At 35.2% G+C, this 19,926-nt stretch overlaps 1 protein-coding gene across 9 annotated transcripts in view; it reads left to right on the top strand.

Annotated features, from left to right (window-relative positions):
* Window positions 1-19,926, top strand: part of EHBP1 (EH domain binding protein 1) — a 445,131-nt gene that overhangs the window by 150,583 nt on the left and 274,622 nt on the right. For all 9 annotated transcript variants that reach the window (XM_045884913.2, XM_064572453.1, XM_054509849.2 and 6 more), the window contains 3 exons: window positions 3,067-3,124; window positions 11,183-11,278; window positions 15,307-15,360. In XM_045884913.2, the coding sequence (XP_045740869.1) occupies window positions 3,067-3,124; window positions 11,183-11,278; window positions 15,307-15,360 (208 nt within the window). The remainder of the gene's footprint in view (window positions 1-3,066; window positions 3,125-11,182; window positions 11,279-15,306; window positions 15,361-19,926) is intronic.

The raw sequence follows: 19,926 nt of genomic DNA, 5'->3' as shown, positions 1-19,926 counted from the left end.
AATAAATAAATAAAATCTTTTTAAAAAGTAAAATAAAATGGAATACTATTATGATGAAATGAATCTGTCAAATTCAAACTGCAAGGACCAGTTTGTAGTACCTTGAGTATAAGAGATGACTATAGGATAAAAAACACAAGGAAAAGCTGTAAGATAGCGTTTCTAAAGAAGTGCCATAGAAATATAATTAAGAGTTGGGGTTGCCTGGAGATGAGATGAGAACATGATGAAAAGGTTAGTGTAGTAATCTAGGTAAAATTTCCAGCAAGCCATAAATACTTTCAAACAAGGTAGCTTACATTTGTTGGCTACTCATTTCCTCTACTGTTAAGCTGTCAGCATTGATCATACTTTCTTCCCAGCTCCATCTATTATATTACTTTACTGCTCCCCATCTTCGTTGTCATTTGTTCTATTCTGCTTCTCTCTGTGTTGAGCAAGGTTTTGCTTGTTTCTGCATTGGTTCGGATTTCTTAGGTTAACATTCTGATATTTCATAGAAACTTTCTTCTATTTCACCTGTAATTTAGCACTTCTGCATTTGGCTGTTGCTCCCAACGTCTCACTGTGGGAAGACTCACCAAAGCAAGCTACTGGTTTTAGTTTACATTTGATGTCTTTAATGCCTGACACTTGGAACTAAGCTAAGTCTTGGATGGAGAACCACCATTTTTCTATTTATACGATGCTGGTTATTATCACCATCAGAAACATTGTGCATTTGTTTAGATGGCTCCTTAGTCAAACAGTTTTATTATTAGAACCTTCTTCCTGTTTCTGGCCTAGCTTTTCTTTGGGTTCTACCACCTAAAATGAACAAGCATTAACATTTCACAATATTGATGTTGCTTTTTGCATCCTACTGCTTCCCTTATTTAACTGGAATTTATGCATTGTAAACTCATAGTCTTCGTATGTCTAAAATCATTTCTTTTTCTTTCTTTTTCCCATCCATTCTGCAAATATTTATTGACCATCTGCTCTTTGCCAGGAAATGTCTAAAACCATTTCTTTCTTTCTTTTTTTTTAAAGATTTTATTTATTTATTTGAGAGAGAGAGAATGAGAGAGAGAACATGAGAGGGGGGAGGGTCAGAGGGTCAGAGGGAGAAGCAGACTCCCCGCAGAGCAGGGAGCCTGATGCAGGACTCAATCCAGGGACTCCAGGATCATGACCTGAGCCGAAGGCAGTCGCCCAACCAACTGAGCCACCCAGGGGCCCTAAAACCATTTCTTAAATGATAGTTTAGCCAGTATAAAACTCAAGGATGACAGCTATTTTCCTTTAGCAACTTGAAGATCGTTAGCTTTATTGTCTTTTGTTCTCTGTTGCTGCTAATGAGAAGTTGCTATCAGTCTAGTGATTCCTTTGTTGGTAACCTGTCTTTTCTTTTATGGTTTTTCTCTTTATTCTTGCTGCTTTGTAGTTTGTACAGTATCCAGATATTAAATTTATTTTTAATTATCCTATTCATTATTATATACTTATTTTATTTTATTTTATGTTAATCACCATACATTACATCATTAGTTTTTGATGTAGTGTTCCATGATTCATTGTTTGCGTATAACACCCAGTGCTCCATTCAGTACGTGCCCTCTTTAATACCCATCACCAGGCTAACCCATGCCCCCACCCCCCTCCCCTCTAGAACCCTCAGTTTGTTTCTCAGAGTCCATAGTCTCTCCTGGTTCGTCTCCCCCTCCGATTTCTCCCCCTTCATTTCTTTTTTTAATTTAAATTCAATTAGCTAACATATAGTACATCATTAGTTTTTAATATATACTTTCTGTCTAAGGACTCTTCAGGTCTGGAGCATTCTTAGCCTTGTCTCTTCAGTATTTCTTTGTCATTCCCACTGTTCTGAACTAGCATTTCTGTTAGGTGTATGTACTTCTCAGTTTGTCTTTTATGTCTCTTCCCTTGTTTTAAAATATTTTTATCACTTTATTTTTCTGTGCTACGTTCTGGGTCAGTTCCTCAGTACTTTTTCATTGGACAACTCTTTGGACAGGTTAATAGGTGAATCACTGGGTAAGGAGTTTATGGCTGGTGGCCTTTTATGTATGTGTGTATATGTGTGTGTGTGTGTGTGTGTATTTAATTAAATGAAATAAGAGGACAGGTCATCTGTTGATAGGGATTTTTGGGTAAAATAAGTGAGACATAGAAAGTAGTGAAGGTCACTGAGATGAGTGTATCATTCATTTCTTGGTTAAAAAGCTTTTATCTAAGATTTTTAAAAATAAAAATTTAAGGAAAATAACTGATAATCATAATCTTGATGTTTTCCCTCAGCATTAAAGAGAACTTAGTTGTATTAGCTGAAAACAGGTTTTTTTTTTTTTTTCTTGTTTTTCTACTTTATATTAGCAGAAGGTAAAGAAGAGAGGTCTGAGAGTTAAAAGACCTGTATTTCAGGCTTGGTTCTGCCAAAGCTTTTGATTAGTTATTTTGCCAGTTTTTTAAATTTATAAAATAAGAGTATATACCTTACATATTTTTTTTAGTACTGTATTGTTTTTATGAAGATTGTTGAGATGATTGAATATAAAAATATTTTGAAAACCACGAACATTGTTTATAAGATATGAGATGCAAAAGTAATGTAACCCATAGATTTAAATTATTTTGGAAGTGCCACTTTTATGCTATTTTTTCCAAATTAAAGTAGATAATGTATTAGATGTATAGCATTAATTTTTAGAGAAGATGTATGTGTGCTTTTCTTTTTAAAATAGTCACCAATTCTAAGTATTTTATTTTACTTGCTTTGTCCGAGTGAATTAACTTGCTAAAGGATTTTTAGAAAAACATGTGGATAAAATATTAGTCATTTAAGTTAGATCATGTTTGTATCATACAAATATCTAATTTAGTAATAGTAAATAGTAATATAAAAAATTACTATATTTGAATAATTTATAGAGATTTATTGTAAGAATAACTGCTCTGTGTAATCTAAAGTAGATGACATTTTTGTCCTTTTAAAGGCACTAGAACTAAGCTTTATTAATTTGATATAAGATTACTTAAATTATGCTTTATCTTTTTCTTGCTTGACAGGCAACCAGATAAACTGGTGGTAGTTTGGACAAGAAGAAGCCGAAGGAAGTCTTCTAAGGTTTGTCTCTTTTCTAAATTTCTTACCCAAATGTTGCATTTAACTTTTAGTCAAATTATGAAGCTTTTCTGGTCCCAGTGTAGAATATTTTAATATATTACTTGATTTTTGGGTTATTTCTAATTATCTAATCTACTAAAATGATTGATCAGGCATTGTGATCGTGTAACTACAGTTCTGAAAATGGGAGTCAGATACCTGAGTTTTGATCTTGGATGTGGTAGCCTTGAGTAACATCAGTGTAATTTAACTTCTCTATACAATGGTAATCATGAATTAATGATTAAATAGGTAACACTTACAAAATTGTACCTGGGATTGTTTATTCAGATTCCAAGAGGATGAAATTAAGGCAAACTTAAGAAATGATGAGTGGGGCGCCTGGGTGGCTCATTCGGTTAAGCGTCTGCCTTCGGCTCAGGTCATGATCCCAAGATCTTGGGGTCGAGCCCTGCGTTGGGCTCCCTGCTCAGCTGGGAGCCTGCTTCTCCCTCTTCCTCTGTCTGCTGCTCTGCCTACCTGTGCTCTCTATGTCTCTGTCAAATAAATAAATAAAATCTTAAAAAAAAAAAAAGAAAGAAATGATGAGTTATCTGAGTCCATTGCTGGGCTGCAGGAGGAAAGGAGTTGGATTTTTCAAAGGTTTTAATTTTTTGCACTTAGAGCTTTGTGGGGAGTATAGAACAGAATTTTTAATGTTCAATAACAATTCTGCAGATATTTTAAAGATTTATTCTTTAGATAATTATGAATATATTTTTATAAGCACACAATAACTGTAAGCATGTTTAAGTGGATATTCCTTTTTCCATAAGTAGTCCTGTGTGAGGAAAAAAATTATTCCTTTTAAGTTTAATTTAATTAAATTTCAGAATTTTTAATATTTCAGGGACATCTTGTCAAATTTTATTTTTATTCAGCTAAAATTACATATAGGTCTTAATTATACAATGTAATGAGTTTTGATCAATACATACTTGTGTAATTAGTACTCCTATTAGGATATAGAATATTTTCATTACTTTTTCCTTTGTGTCTTCTTCCAGTTAATTGACAACTCTCAGAGGCAACCGCTATTCTGATTTTTCTATCACCATAGACTAGTTTTGCCTGTTTTTGAATTTCATGTAAATGGAATCATACAGTAGTCCTGTGTTATACGTGATTTCTTTTGCTCAACATCATGTTTTTGAGATTTATTCATGCTGTTGTGAATATTGGTAGTTTTTTTTTTTATTAGTGAGTAGTATTCCATCGAGTGAATGCACTGCAGTTTGATTATTTATGCCCCTGTTGATGATTTGATTCATTTCTAGTAAATATCCTGAATATTCACTACTGTGAATTCTGGTATAAATACTACTGAAACAGTATTTTAGGGGGTAAATATTTTAATTTCTCTTGGGCAAATACATAGGACTGGAATTCGCTGGGTAATAGTGTTGGTACATTTTTAACTTTTAAATGTATTTCCAGCAGCCACATAGGAAAGGTACAGGGCATCATATTATGAATGACATCATCTTCAAAGCATACATTTATAGTTTGGGGGCATTGTATTTTGGACCTGTAATATTTTCTTATCCATTTACATTGATATGAGAAAGTTCTGAAAATGGACTTAGGGTTTTCTCCGTTTTGCTGGATATTTGTCACTTTTGCCTATGGGTCTTAGGCTTTTGTGGAAAGGAACAATAAAAGGTCATCCACTAAGTATGATAGATGAATATGACTATAACTATGGATGTTAGACCCTATGTGCTTTTAGCTATCAAATGAAAAGTGATTACCTCCTTTTAATAATCAGATACTAATTATTTTCTAAAAAAAAATGAAACAGTGAAATAGATTATAGGTCAATTCAGAATACATAACCCTATTTGAAGTTAAATACACCTTTATTTAATTGCATTTTTGAAAGTCAATCAGATAACTTTTAGGTCCAAATTATTTTTCATATTATATCAAATATTGATTGAATCTAGATGGTGAAATCCAAATGTTTGAGGCTGCAGGTTGATTTTTCTCAGAATGCAGTATTTTCTAGAAGGAATTATTTCTTGGATTACTGTCCAGTTACGATGCTCTTAATATTTCAGATCCCTTCTGTGTATTTCAGAATCATTGTGTCTTCTCTTAAAACATTATAGATGTACTTCTTTTGAAAAATTAATGAGAACCCACCATGTGTTAAGCTCTTTACAGCAAGTGCTTAGCATGTTCAAGCATATGTGAAATGCTGTTTTATAAATTGTACAGAACACCCAAAAGAGGACTTAAAAATCCAGTTCCAGAAATTATGAAAGAAATGATTATGACATTATTCTAAAAGTTAAGCAAATAAATGGTTTTTTAATCTTAGGAAATGTGAAATCCATGACATTTTGGAATTCTTTAATAAAAAACTTGTGTCCCCAGCTATTTTTTTTTTTTAATTAGCTATCAGTTACACTAAATCCAAAGACTAGAACAACTTTTTTCTTCTGAAAGTCAGTTCTATTTTCTGATGGTTTTCCTTTAAAATATACATTATATGCTGCTGAGTCCCATTGAAGTCACTGACGGGGGAAAAAAGATCTCTGCAACCATTGGCCATTTACTTTTAACTGTGTTTTTGGAAAGAGTTTGAGTTGTACAGTGATCAGTTTTGATTTTTGTCATCCGTATAGCTTATTATTTCTCTTTCCTGATTCTTTTTTTATATTGATAGATTGAAACTTATAACTGAGACACAGATAAATGTCAGATTAGAGAATAAATAAGGCATACTACCTTATTTAACCAACTGAGCCACCCAGGGGCCCCGGCATACTACCTTATTTAAAGTTTAGTTCTCAGTGCTCACTTTCTGTGGGCACATGTCTATCTTTATAGCTAAATATATAATCAGAATTCATTGCTGACTCATTTTTTATTGAGAAAATAATTACCATGGATAATTAACACAATATGCAGCTTCCCTGCCTCTTCTCTTCAAGTCATGGCCTTTATAATAAAGATTTTGTCAGGCTGCAGTTGTTTTATATATGCTTAAATAAATTATTTTTCAATAAAATATAGGACAGTAGGAGGCAGGGCAATTACGATAGTCCCCCCCCAAATTATGGCAGAGTAATATGTTGCCTTAAATATGGTTTTCCAAGTAGAAATTTAAGCTCACAGATGGGAGAATTTCAAAGGGAAACCAGAGCTTTAAAGTCCTCACAAGCGGGGCTCCTGGGTGGCTCAGTCGTTAAGCATCTGCCTTCAGCTCAGGTCATGATCCCAGGGTCCTGGGATCGAGCCCTGCATTGGGCTCCCTGCTCAGCGGAAGCTGGTTTCTCCCTCTCCCGCACCCCCTGCTTGTGTTCCCTCTCTTGCTCTGTCTCTCTCTGTCAAATAAATAAATAAAATCTTTAAAAAATAAAAATAAAAAAATAAAGTCCTCACAAGCTTTTTGATGGCATTACCACCTTTACTTCCTTGCTCTATGGTTGTGCTCCAGCCTTTTACAATGTGCTGTGATATCAGGAGGGGAAGGTACAGTTGCAGAGCTTTGCCTTAATGGCAATAAGTCTAAGGTAACTTTATATGTGACACCTTAAACATACGGGTATATGCAGTTTTATAAGTTGAAAATTATTTAACAACTGACAACTATACATTTTTAGTGAAATATTTTATTTTGTAGGAATCAGAAATAATAAGTGAATGTTTACTCTGTATTTAGTACCATATAAGGTACAAGTCTTTTAGGGAAGATATGACATGAAATAATTAGAAAATAAGGCATTTTATAGGGTTAGGACCCTAAATTGAGAAATGTTATCTTTTTCCTAGGTCTGCTTTGGCATGTCAAATGATCTGTCATATGATTAAAAAGTGAGAAAAATTGTATAAGGGGAACTGGATAATGTGGCCTAATCCTTTGTACCATTATCTGTACTAGGATAGCTGGCAAATGAAGAAATAACCTGCCTCTCTAACTATACAAAGAAGCTGAATAGCTGTACTTGTGTTTCTGTGCCCAATTATTTTCTGAAGAATCCTTTCTGTTACTCTCAGTGAAAACTGATCATGGTTCTTGTAGTGCTAATGTTTGCCAATATGATGTGCTTTTTCTAATCAAGTTCTTAAGAACCTAAATTAATGTCCCCATGGATTTTTACAATTAGATGTTTATTACCCATATTGGGTATTTTTACCCAATTTGTGTTCACATAGTGAACAATGGGCCAATACCCATTGGGCCTTTCATTCTTTTTCTAGCTTCAGATTCTTGAATTCTGTTTGAGGTGAAAGTTGTAGTAAGCTTTTTGAAAATAGGAATACTTTTTTTTTTTCATGTTTGCTACTGTATACGTTCCTGGTTTCCTCTCTAGTAGAATTTACTTGGTCCTTTTTTTTTTTTTTTTAAAGATTTTATTTATTTATTTGACAGAGAGAGACACAGCAAAAGAGGGAACACAAGCAGGGGGAGTTGGAGAGGGAGAAGCAGGCTTCCCACTGAGCAGGGAGCCCGATGTGGGGCTCGATCCCAGGACCCTGGGATCATGACCTGAGCCGAAGGCAGACGCTTAATGACTGAGCTACCCAGGTGCCCCTTGGTCCTTTTTTCTGCCTACTATATAATAATTAGCTAACATTATACAACTGGTAGTGCCAGCTACTCAGCTGGACTAATTGATTTTGTTACAGTGTCCTAACTTAGCCAGGTTGTACAGTCTCTAAAAGGAATAACAGAAAGCCAGAGCTCTAACTTGGTTGGACGTTTTTTGCTGGGGAGAGAGGTGCTGGGTAGAATGGTAAGAAAATGACAGCATGCTAGCAGCTTGGGAACTCGCACCCTTACATCTTTTTTTAATTAAAAAAAAAAAAAAAGATTTTAGTTTGTTAAGCAGATTGTATTTTTGTTTGTTGAACAATCTAATTTCTGAGATCCGTGACTAAGGACTGAAAGAGGTCATTTAGAAGACCAGCATTAGGGTACCTGAGGAAATGATCTGATATTACCATCTACTAACTCTGCCCAATTGTTAGGTAGCCTCTGCATTCCCTGCTTTTCATCTCTGTATCATCCAATAAATGTCAAGACCTTAGGGATAGAAAACTATATTCTTGACTACTGTGTGAATCAGAGAATATTGCTGCATATGTTGTTGGTTAGGTAAAGAAATCTGAACTTGGAAATCATGGAGGTGGTTCTATTACTGATTACTAGTATGGGTTCAGGAAAGCGGTTTACTCTTTGCTTTAGTTTCCTTATCTGGATTAGATCTTCTGAGGATATCTTGAAGTCTAAAGTTCTTTGATTGTCATTTTTTCATTAAGAATTTTACAAAAAGGGGGTGCCTGGGTGGCTGAGTTGGTTGGCTCAGGTCATGATCTCATGGGTCATGAGATCGAGCCCCAAGATGGGTTCTGAGCTCAGTGGGGAGTTTGAAGATTCTCTCCCTCTGCCCCTTCCCCCACTTGCTCATGCTCTTTCTTTCTCAAGTAAATAAATACTTTTTAATTTTAATTTTATTTTTTTAAAGATGAGGGTTTTTTTTTTTTAAGATTTCATTCATTTATTTGACAGAGAGATAGAGAGCACAAGTAGGCAGAGAGGCAGGCAGAGGGAGAGGGAGAAGCAGGCTCCCTGCTGAGCAGGGAGCCGGATGCGGGGCTCGATCCCAGGACCCTAGGATCATGACCCGAGCTGAAGGCAGACGCTAACTGACTGAGCCACCCAGGTGCCCCAAATAAATCTTTTTTTAAAAAAAGAATTTTACAAATACTTTATCTTTTCTGCTGTGGCTGATAAGGAAAGTTCAGTTATTATACTCTTCTTATGTTTTTATTCTATGGGGAGGCTATAAAAATATAATGATGGTGAGTTTGAAGAGACCAGAGGAATAGCCTGATCTACCATAACAGTACATGAGATGACACAGAATTGTCATAAATCTTTAATATTAAGTATGTAGAATATGTAGAGAGGGGTTTTGATTAAGGATTATCTAAAGTAAGCAGAAATTTACTTTTCAAAATGGAGATTGTTTACTTTGTGGAGTTTTTGTTCTAGGATTGTCAGTAGGCATATTTCCATAAATAGGCAGAGGAACAGAGGACTCTCTGGAGATATTTTTTAATCAACAGCACTCAAGCTCTTTACCTTTGGGTATGGTGTGCTAAGTCTGTTGTGGTGAATCTCTATTGCCCTTTCCTTACCTGAGTTTTGTGATTGGAGGGCAATGGAGAGAGAATAGAGGGAGAATTATTGACAATTTATGGGTTGGAGTAGCGGGAATGCTGCTAAACCTATATCTTATGCTGGTATTTTAAGTAACAAGATATGATATGATTTGAATGGACATAAATTTCCATGATCTTGATCCTTTCTCAGTTCCATTTCATGGGTTCAAATCCAGCTTCTGCGACTTGCTTGCTGTGAGATCTTGGGCCAGTCTGTGCCTTAGTTTTCTCATGTTAAATTTGTTCCCTGGCACACATCTGCACTCGTATAACTTCTTTCCTGTTATCGTGGAAGAATTGTCTGTGGTTCTGGCAAAGGCCAGTCTGTCTCCTTTTCTATCATTAAGGACATCACTCTAGTAATTCTTTCTCTTTTGCATCATTAAATTCTCCCCCTTAACTGGATATTTCCCATCAGCATTAAAATATTTTTTTCTTATTAAAAAATTATCTCTGCCACTATTTTACCACTAGCGCCAGACTATTTTTCTCTTTCTCTTTCAGCAAAACACCTCAGAGGAATTGAGTGTACAATATCTTTAATTTCTTTTTTTCCTATTCTTTCTTGAACCCATTCCAATCCAGGTATTTGCTCCTATTATTCCACTGAAACAGCTTTTGTGAAGTCAGTAATGGCTTCTGCTTTGTTAAATCCAATGGTCATTTGTCGTATCTAACCTGCCATCAAGATTTGGCACAGGTGATTGTTCCCTTCTCCTTGAAACATTTTCTTCACTAGATTTGCAGGATACCACATGCCTTTGGTTTTCCTTCTGTGCCAACCTTTTGCTCAGTCCTCCTCATTTCTTAGACCTGTTAATGTTGTGCCCCAAGGTTCATTTCTTGAACATTTATATTCTCTAGCTGTACTCTTTCCCTTGGGATCACATCCATTCTTAAGCTTTAAGTATTACCTGTGTGCTAATGATTCCCAGATTTATTACTCTAGGCACATACATCCAACTGCCTGAGCATCTACACCTGAATATGTAATAAGCATCTTTTCTCTTTTAGTTTTGATTTTTTTTTATTTCTTCAATTAACTTTCTTATCAAGCTTTGGCTAGAAATGCCACCACTAAGAAAGAACTATAGTGGTGACCCCCAACTTTGGGGGGTCCATAGGGAACCACGATAAACAAGATTTACAAGAAAAAAGAATCTTGAAAATTGCAAGTGCTAGAAATATTAACTCTATAAAAACTGCCTTCAGGCGCCTGGGTGGCTCAGTCGTTAAGCGTCTGCCTTCGGCTCAGGTCATGATCCCAGAGTCCTGGGATCGAGTCCTGCATTGGGCTCCCTGCTCAGCGGGGAGCCTGCTTCTCCCTCTGCCTCTTATGGATAAATAAATAAAATCTTTAACAAAACAAAACAAAGCTGCCTTCTTCTTTACTTGCCCCAGATAAACATGACAGTTTAATAGAAAATGAACTTAAATGCAAAGTATACACTTTGATTTTCCTTTTAAAGAATGAATTTGCCTTTAAGTTCCTAGATCACAAAATAATTTTTAAAAATATTTCTTCTAATAAAATTTTTATCCAATCACAAATAGTGGCTTTTAAAAATATGAGACCCCTCCCTCATCTTTGCATACTCTTTTATGTGGTGGTGGGGAGGGAGAGGGTAAAGTTTTGGTTACAGATAGTAATCTATAGCAGTCATGTGATAGAATTGTCAAGGCCCAAGTTTAATGCTTGAAAAGACTTATTTGACTAATCATTTTTGTTTCAAGGAGACTACAGATCTGATGGATAGTTTAATAGGGTCGATAAATTTTTGTAAATTATTAACTTTGCATTTCCTGTACTTCATATTGAAGCCATTATTTCTATTCTGGTAGGCTCATAGCTGGCAACCTGGAATAAAAAATCCATACCGTGGTGTTGTAGTGTGGCCTGTTCCTGAAAACATTGAAATCACTGTGACACTTTTTAAGGTAAGCTCCATTTTTATAAGTCCATAGAACTTATTATTATATAGTCATGCTTCCAATGACAGAATATTTCAGTATTCATTGTTCTATATATTTGAGTCCAGCCTGGTTCCTTGATATGCATTATTTTATTTTATGGATATAACAATTTATAACAATGCAAGGGCATCAGGGTATTTCATGGTCTATGAAGTCAGAATGATTTGGGAGCCCTTTTGAACTTGTTACAATTGAGATCAGTTAGAATACTTCTTTCATTACTTCCTACATTCTACCCCCAGGAAATTTTAAAGTGCTTCTTTGTGGAAAGCTGAGGTTTGTGGAGTTCTTAGTCCTGAGCCTCATTTTGTTAGCCCTGTTTGACTAATTACAATATATGTTTTAAAATTAGTATTTGAGGGGCGCCTGAGTAGCTCAGTTGGTTAAATGGCCGGCTCTTGATTTTGGCTCAGGTCATGATCTCATGGTTGTGGGATCAAGTCCTGCATCAGGCTCTGTGCTCAGCAGGGAGTCCATTTGCGATTCTCTCCCTCTCCCTTTGCCCCTTCCCCCACTCTTTCTCAAATAGATAAATAAATCTTTAAGATTAGAATTTGAGTATTTAATTGATGTTAATGTAAGAAGTTCTAAATTGATATTTGATAAATATCTTAATTGATATTAATATCTTACAAATACTGTGGCTTAAAAGCAAAATTCTGGTTGTAAATTCAAAGGGCAGATCCAAAAACATAGCTGTGTGTATACCTACCTGCCTGTTATACATACATGCTTTTTTCTTGAAAGTCTTCCATATTTTCTGAAACATTATAAAGTAGTCCCCATCAAGTCCTCATTACGCACTAGAATCTTTACTTTCCTAACTAACCCCCTACCTAGTCCAAAAGAATGGTGGGGAAAAGTCTCATTTTTAGCCTTTTGGAAAGTGGTGAAATTAGAAAACAAATGCTTATTTCTTCCTTGCTTAACACTTCCTTGAAGTGTTCCAGTTGTACTGAAGTTACTTTTGCAGGACAGAAGGGATGAGACAGTAGCTGTTCTTCGTTTTTTTTTTCCAGAAGGTTCAGGGCCATCCTGTAGTCCTTCAGTCCGCTATCCTAAAAGCCTGTTAGTTAAACCCCCCTTATCCATATATCTCTTACTGGAATGATACAGTAAGCGTGGTAGAGAACAGCAAGACCTTTAATTCTCACAGCAACCCATAAGGAAACTGAGACTAAGGAAGAAGGTCTCTTGCTAAGTCACAGTGATTTAGCCCTCTTCTTTCTTCTACATTGTACAACCTATTCTGTAATAAAAACTATGAATATAGATTACAACAGCAGGATCTCTGATATGGTTGAGGAAGACTTTTAAGTAGTCTTTGAGTATTTTGATTTGGTTTACTGTTTACATTGGGAAAGATGAAATGAATGGACATAGTTTTACAAATTAAAAAAATGATGACAAGAGAGTAAGGGGCTAGATAGAGCTGATAAATAGTTGACAGCCATGTGTTTGGGAAAAGGATATGCACTGAGTGATTCTTAGTTGAAAGTAGCTGTTGAAATGTAGTACTTGGAGGATTAAGAGATAAGTGTTTTCAAGTACTGATGGGAATGTTGAACATATCCTTATCATGGAACTTTTATGACTTCGGGTATTAGTCTGTAGAAAAAAAACCCAAATACCCCTTTTCCCCCAGTTTGTTGTAGTAAACATTTCTGTTCAGTTGTGCTATTGAGGCAAACTTGTGATCATTTTAAATATTTAAAAAAATATTTTCAGTGGCCGCTTTTATCTTCCCAACTCACCCACTCCCCAGAATTCTAATAGAAAGGCAGAAAGGTGAAACAACTTTTCATTCTTACAGTGTAATTTTTGGATCTTGTTTTTGATAGCACTTAAAATATTCAAGTGGAAAACTTTTTCATGTTTTCCTTTTTCTTTTACTTATATTAAAGTCTCTACAATTCATTTAATCTTGAAATTTGCAAGTAGAAAGGATTGCTCTAAGCCCTTTTGTCCTAAGTGTAGTATTCACAGAGGTGTGCTCAAAGACAAAATGCTTTTATGGAAAGTTAGTAGTATGTTTCATTTTCCTATGACTTAGCCAGAAATTGATTTTTCTAGCCTGCATGCTTGTTTTTGAAATTTGAATTAGATTGAAAATAGCTATTTCTAGTAAAAAAAAAAAAAAAAAGCCTGTTAGGGTTTTGAAAAGAAAAATGGTTCTTTAAGCCATTTTCAATTTTTCTCTTTACTGCAGCGGTGAGAAAGGAGACTCTACAGGGTAGAAAGTAGGATACAGAGAAGACTTAATTGATTCAAGCTAGAAGCAATTTTCATTACAAATGTTTTTGTCTGGCCAATAATATAAATAGTTAATTGTGTAGCTCTGCCATTTAAAAATGGCCTGAAACTATTACTATTGCTCTTTTACATCTTTTGACTGACTTTGCCCTATCAGTTGTGTCCCTTGGTCCCACTCAGATTATTCTTGTAAGAGTAAAGAAATCTGAGTTGGTACTAACATGGTCAGAATTGTGGTTTGGGAGAATAGTATAAGATTGATTGGAGGGTAGAGAGACTGAGAGAATGTTATAGTCACTTTTATCTTGAAATAGCTTAGGCACAGAATGATAAGGACCAAAACTCAACTGTGGCAGTAGAAGCAAAAGATTATTAATATACTAAAATAGAATCAATCATGAATAAGATGCTTCCCTATGAGAAGCATGTGGGACCAGAGTCCCACTAGAGGAATAGCAGAGCCCATTTTTCATCTGTGTGCACTTGCTCATTCTTAGAGTAGAATGCTGAGCCTAAAGCCTGCTTTATTTTTTTATTTTTATTTTTTTTAAAGGTTTTATTTATTTATTTGACAGAGAGAGACACAGCGAGAGAGGGAACACAAGCAGGGGGAGTGGGAGAGGGAGAAGCAGGCCTCCTGCGGAGCAGGGAGCCCGATGTGGGGCTCGATCCCAGGACCCTGAGATCATGACCTGAGCTGAAGGCAGACGCTTAACGACTGAGCCACCCAGGCACCCCTAAAGCCTGCTTTATTTAAATATTCTCTTATTTTTTACTACCTCCATCCCTCTGCCTTCTCTACTACGTGGAGTTGAATTTGAACAAGTAAATGCACATGTGATGCGACTTTTCTTTTTATGTCTTATACTCTGTTGCCTTTTGCCTTTACTTATTCAAATATCTGTGGAAATCCTATATAATTCCATCTAGCCCAGATGCTTTCTTTCTCATAAAGCTTTTCTATTCATTCCTGTAAGTGATGTGTTGTTTTCTAATCTGTGGTGAAACCATGTATTTCTTTCATCATATTTATTTAGATTAATTGTTTGTCTTCAAAGGCAAGGACAACTATGTTTGAGTCCACATAACACATCTCCAGTTTCTTATATAATAGGTACCAAATATGTATTTGTAAAATAAATACTTGCAAAAGTGTGCTGTTTTTTTAATTTGCATTTGGTTGAAGGATCCATTACCTTATCTCAGGTTTCTGAGGCATCTTCAGGGTTAATGGCGGGGGGGGGGGGGGGGGGGATGAAACAGCCATGCCAGTTTGCCATTTTGTGTAGACTATGGAGTCCCTTGCAGTGCTTTGAAATTCCAGATGTTTATATAACCTCTGCAGAAGAAAATATTTTCTCAAGTGGTACTGCTAGTTTAAAAGTATAAAACATGAGGGCTTTATATGAGCATTTTATATCTTAATAAAGTGCTTCTTAAGTTAACTCACTAAATTATCCGTCTCTCTGATCAGGTTTCTTTTTGTCTTGTCATTGATGCAATGATGGAAGATAATTACATGCATCAACATAAGTAAAATAGAGAATTTCTTCAATATAAAATAAGGATTTAGATGTAGGGAAATTGTGGAAGTTTCATAAGAGTAGGCTCTTCTGCTTCTCCCTTTTAAAAAGTTGGTAAAAGCTAAAAGCAAGACTGTTTATATGTTCTTGATTGGATTAACTGGTTTAAAGAAATGTATTTCAGCTTTATATTTTGCTTTTTTTTTTTTTTTACAGGATCCTCATGCAGAGGAATTTGAAGATAAAGAGTGGACATTTGTCATAGAAAATGTAAGCTAATGGCAAATTTCATCACCTTTCTTTCACATTGTTGGCTATATACATTGTTAAAGCACACTAGCATTTTGGTGGTAGGAGAAATGTTACCTTATGAAAGTTAAATAGTGATTTGTAGCTTTTAGAATTTTTTAAATGAAATGATAGCCAATAGCAGAATTATTTTTAAGAAGTACTTTTGTTACAACTATATAAATAAAAATACTTCTAAACTATGTGTATACTTTGTATTCGGTTTAGGGCTCGAGGGAAAGACTATGTCTTATCTGTTTAGCATCTAGCATGGTGACCTTTGACATCTTTAAAAATAAAGTACATGCTTTAACTCTTTGGGTTGAGGGATTCTAGACTGGCGCTTTAATAATCATCTTCAGTTTGGTCACCTAGTTGGTTTAGATGGTTAAGCGTCTGCCTTCAGCTCAGGTCATGATCCCAGGGTGCTGGGATCGAGTCCTGCATCAGGCTCTCTGCTCAGCCAGGAGCTTGCTTCTACCCCCCCGCCCCCCGCTCCTTCCCCAGCTTGCACTTGCTCTTTGTTGCTCTATCTCAAATAAATAATAGCTTAAATAATCATCTTCAAATAATTTAAATATTGTGTAATCCCAAATGATTAACAGGCATATAATAAGTGTTCAGTAGATATTTTCAAATGGGGGTTAGGGAAGATAGGCAATGAATATATAGTGAATTAAGAATATGGGTTCTAGAGTCAGACCTGATTTCAAGCCCTAGCTCTGCTCTTATAAACTGTGTGATTATGGTAAGTTTCTTGACTTCTTAGCCACAAATTTATAGGGTTGTTTTGTGGATTAAATAGGTTCAGTGAATATTAGCTTTTACCATTGTCATCATCATGATCACCATTAAAGTTCTAAAATATATTTATAACAGATTTGTAACGTGCTTTGCTTGTAGCATATTCTTCCTTCCAGAGTCAGTGTATCGCTTGACTTTGTTGTATATCTCAGTGACTTTGTTGTATATCTCAGTGATGGAAGGAATACTACACTTTTTCTAGCAGTAGCTGGGCCATTTTTAGCCCGCGGGAGCTGGGAAGCTTGGGAAGACCAGGTCCAAACATGGTAGGGGGTGTTCTGATGGCTGGATAGCAAACCAGTGTAACTATTAAATGTTCACACATGTTAACAATTCTGGACTTTCTTAGGATAGATTTGAACATTATGCTTGGAGCAGTCATTGAAGTTTTAAAAATGAACAAACTTAGACTTCTTAAAACTGATTATAGCTTAAAAAGCTAGCTTTCATTCTCATGTAAGAGCTTCTCCCCAGTGGATGGTCTTTCAGTTTTTAATACTCATGACTCAATGATACATCTGAATTCTCTTTGTTAACTGATGTGTTAAAGAGTTAGCCAGTTGAATTTGGGTTGTAGTTGATGGTAAAAACTATATATTTTTTAGAAAGTTGTTCTTATTCCACAATGAAGATAGAGACATACCAGTTTCAAGTTTCTGAAGAATGGTATTATAAACTAACTAGCCCACTGAAAGGTGCATATAAGCCTCTTTTTATAGCAGGCATAAACAGAATGTATTAAATGAATACTGTGAGGTGTGAGAAAGTTTAAAAATAACCTTGGGATTCTATATAAACCTTTTCCTAGGTTACAGCTCCCCTCAGTGGTAAATGATGAAATTGACTCTTGTCTGGAGAAACAGTTCTTTTCCTGTAGCAGTAACATGTTACAATGTTATATTTTGCCCTACATTTTAAAAGTGTAATGGGCTTCCCCATTACAATTTCAAAGGACTAAAATCTGGGCTTTGTTTGAGTCTGTTGGTAAATTGCTCTGACATTGAAAAGGCCTGTTCTCTGAATAGAATATTAATGGACCTTTCTTTTCCTTGCACTTCGTGTTATAACCCCACAGCCGATAAGAAAAGTTTAGTTTTTGTTTAATATATAAATAATATAATATAATAAAATGATAAAAATGATATATCAATAAAACAGATAATTCTCCAAAATAGATTACCATAAAAGATTTATTGGGCATTTACTGTATACTGGATACTGTGTAGAATGCTTTATACACATTATCTCATTTACTCATTACAATAACACTGTCAGATATTAATAACCTTATTCTTATGAATAAAGAAAGCGAGATTTAGAGAGGCTAAATAACTTGCTCAAGTTATATTGCTACGAAATTAGGATTTTATCTAGTCTTGTCATTTTCCATGACCTGTGCCCTTAACTCCTATGCAATAACTACCTTCCTTAGTGATAAAGGTGGAAAGAAATAATTTGAAATTGTAGAGTCATACAGAGGTTTTAATCAGGCTTCCCTAGTGATAGACCTATGAGGTACATATGTATTATATTTGTAGTAAAGGTCTTTATTTATTTTATAGTCTTTAATTATTGTATGTATTCAGTCTAAAAGTTATTGACTGCTTCTAGACATTACAAAATGGAATTCCTGAATTTATCAGTCCCCAGAATTCTGAATATCTTTTCCCAAAACAACTCTCTTGCTACTGTGTATAAAATGGGATAATGCTGTCTTCATTTTACTGGTTCTTTTGTTTCTGGTCACAGAAAAGATTTCCCAGTTGTTTCTGAGTTTTCTTGTTTGGATCAGAAATCTACTTATAACATAGGTTGAAACTTTAGAGGTGACTTTACGACTGCTAGCTTTTTGACTTTGGACAAGTTATTTAATCTTTTATAGCCTCCGTATACTTAGGTATAAAATGATGGCATTAATGTCTACTCCGTAAGTTATTGAAAATTAGAAATAATGTATAGAAAGCATCTAGTTCAGTAAGGGGTAACTATTTTTATAATGTTCTTTGTAGAGGACATGGAAAATGTAAAGGAAGCTAGATTTCTAAATTTACTGTTGTAGGATTTTAGTTTTTTTACTCATTTACACCACTTATGCCTCTCAGCAGTTCTAGACTTTATTATTATCTCAAGAAATGACAAAGCAACTTAAAAATATCTCATTTGTGTTAAACTTAAACATATTTTTATCTTTTGAAAGTTTTCAGCTTTTGATTCAGGACATCTTCCCCTTATAAATTTAATCCAAGATTAAGGAACAGTTTGTGTTCTGAAATTAAACAAGTGCTGGTAATTTATTAATATCTACCCCTGGGGCCAGACAGTCTATGTTTGTGTTTATCTTTCCACAATATGAATATATGAATATACTTCAAAAACAAATATAAATGAGTTTTAAATTATCCTTTACTTTGGATTATTTAGGATCCATTTCCGTATTATTAGTGCAGACGATGAAGGACAGATATCACAAAGCAACATGTTTCTTTTTTTATCTACCATAATATAATAATGTTTGTTCGCCCAGGCAATTGACATTGTGGGTTTTATTTTAATTAATTAATTAATTTATTTATTTATTTTAAAGATTTTATTTATTTATTTGGCAGAGAGACAGCAAGAGAAGGAACACAAGCAGGGGGAGCGGGAGAGGGAGAAGAAGGCCTCGCGCCGAGCAGGGAGCCCAATGCGGGGCTCAATCCCAGGACCCTGGGATCATGACCTGAGCTGAAGGCGGACGCTTAACGACTGAGCCACCCAGGCGCCCCTTGTGGGTTTTATTTTAATGTGAAGCCATAATAGTTATATTTAGAAAACAATTTTCTTTTCTTTTCTGGTGCTTTGTTATGCAATGAAAATCAGAACCAGTATATTTGTAAATTATACCCAAAAGTCTTAGTTTTGAAAATTAAAAATTTTTATTCTTTAGATTCTTTTGGTTTTTGAATGAGTCCAAAAATATGTATTGATGAAAAGCACCAATCCAGGTTGAATTCATTCATTCATTCAATCATTTTGCAAACATTTAATGTGAATTTTCTGTATGCCCAGAATTTTGTTAATATTGGAGCTACAGAGTCAATTAAGACATGCAGAATTTCATTGATTCTGAGATGCATATTTTTCCCCCACATTTGAAATTACCTGAAATTGGATCATCTTAAATTTTTGGTGTCCCACAATTATAATTGGTAATGTTTTTTTCTTTCCTAGTGCTATATAAAATGATAGTGCATCATTTAAAAACCAATGGAGATTTATATTTGATGGTGTGAAGTATTCTGTCCTCCTGAAATTTATAAACTATTAAGGATGTTGTATAATTAAAGAAATGCAAGAAAAAAGATACCTTTAGGAGATTATAAAGGAGGGCAGCATCAGGGAAGAGTTCCTGGAGGAAGTGGCTACAGAGCTTAGTTTAAAAAAAAAAAATGGAGGGGTGCCTGGGTGGCTCAGTTGGTTGGGTATCCGACTCTTGATTTTGGCTCAGGTCGTGATCTCAGGGTTGTGGAATTGAGCCCCGTGTCAGGCTCCACGGTGGGCATGGAGCCTGCTTAAGATTCTCTCTGTCCCTTTCCCTCTGCCGCCCCCCCCCCCCCCCCCCCCGCCAAAAAAAAAGATTTATGTAAAAAGGCACTCCAGGCAGAGAAAAGAGGGATCAGATTAGGACAAGAGAGACAATGGTGAATTTAGAGTAGTATCTGTTCTTGATCAGATAATGGAGAGGAAGAGCAACCCCACCCCCAA

The sequence above is a fragment of the Mirounga angustirostris genome, unplaced genomic scaffold (assembly GCF_029215605.1).
Source record: "Mirounga angustirostris isolate CCGP_5_RB_7025 unplaced genomic scaffold, mMirAng1.0.hap1 SCAF_10, whole genome shotgun sequence".
NCBI classification, from domain to species: domain Eukaryota; kingdom Metazoa; phylum Chordata; class Mammalia; order Carnivora; family Phocidae; genus Mirounga; species Mirounga angustirostris.
This window is presented reverse-complemented; position numbering and strand designations above follow the sequence as displayed.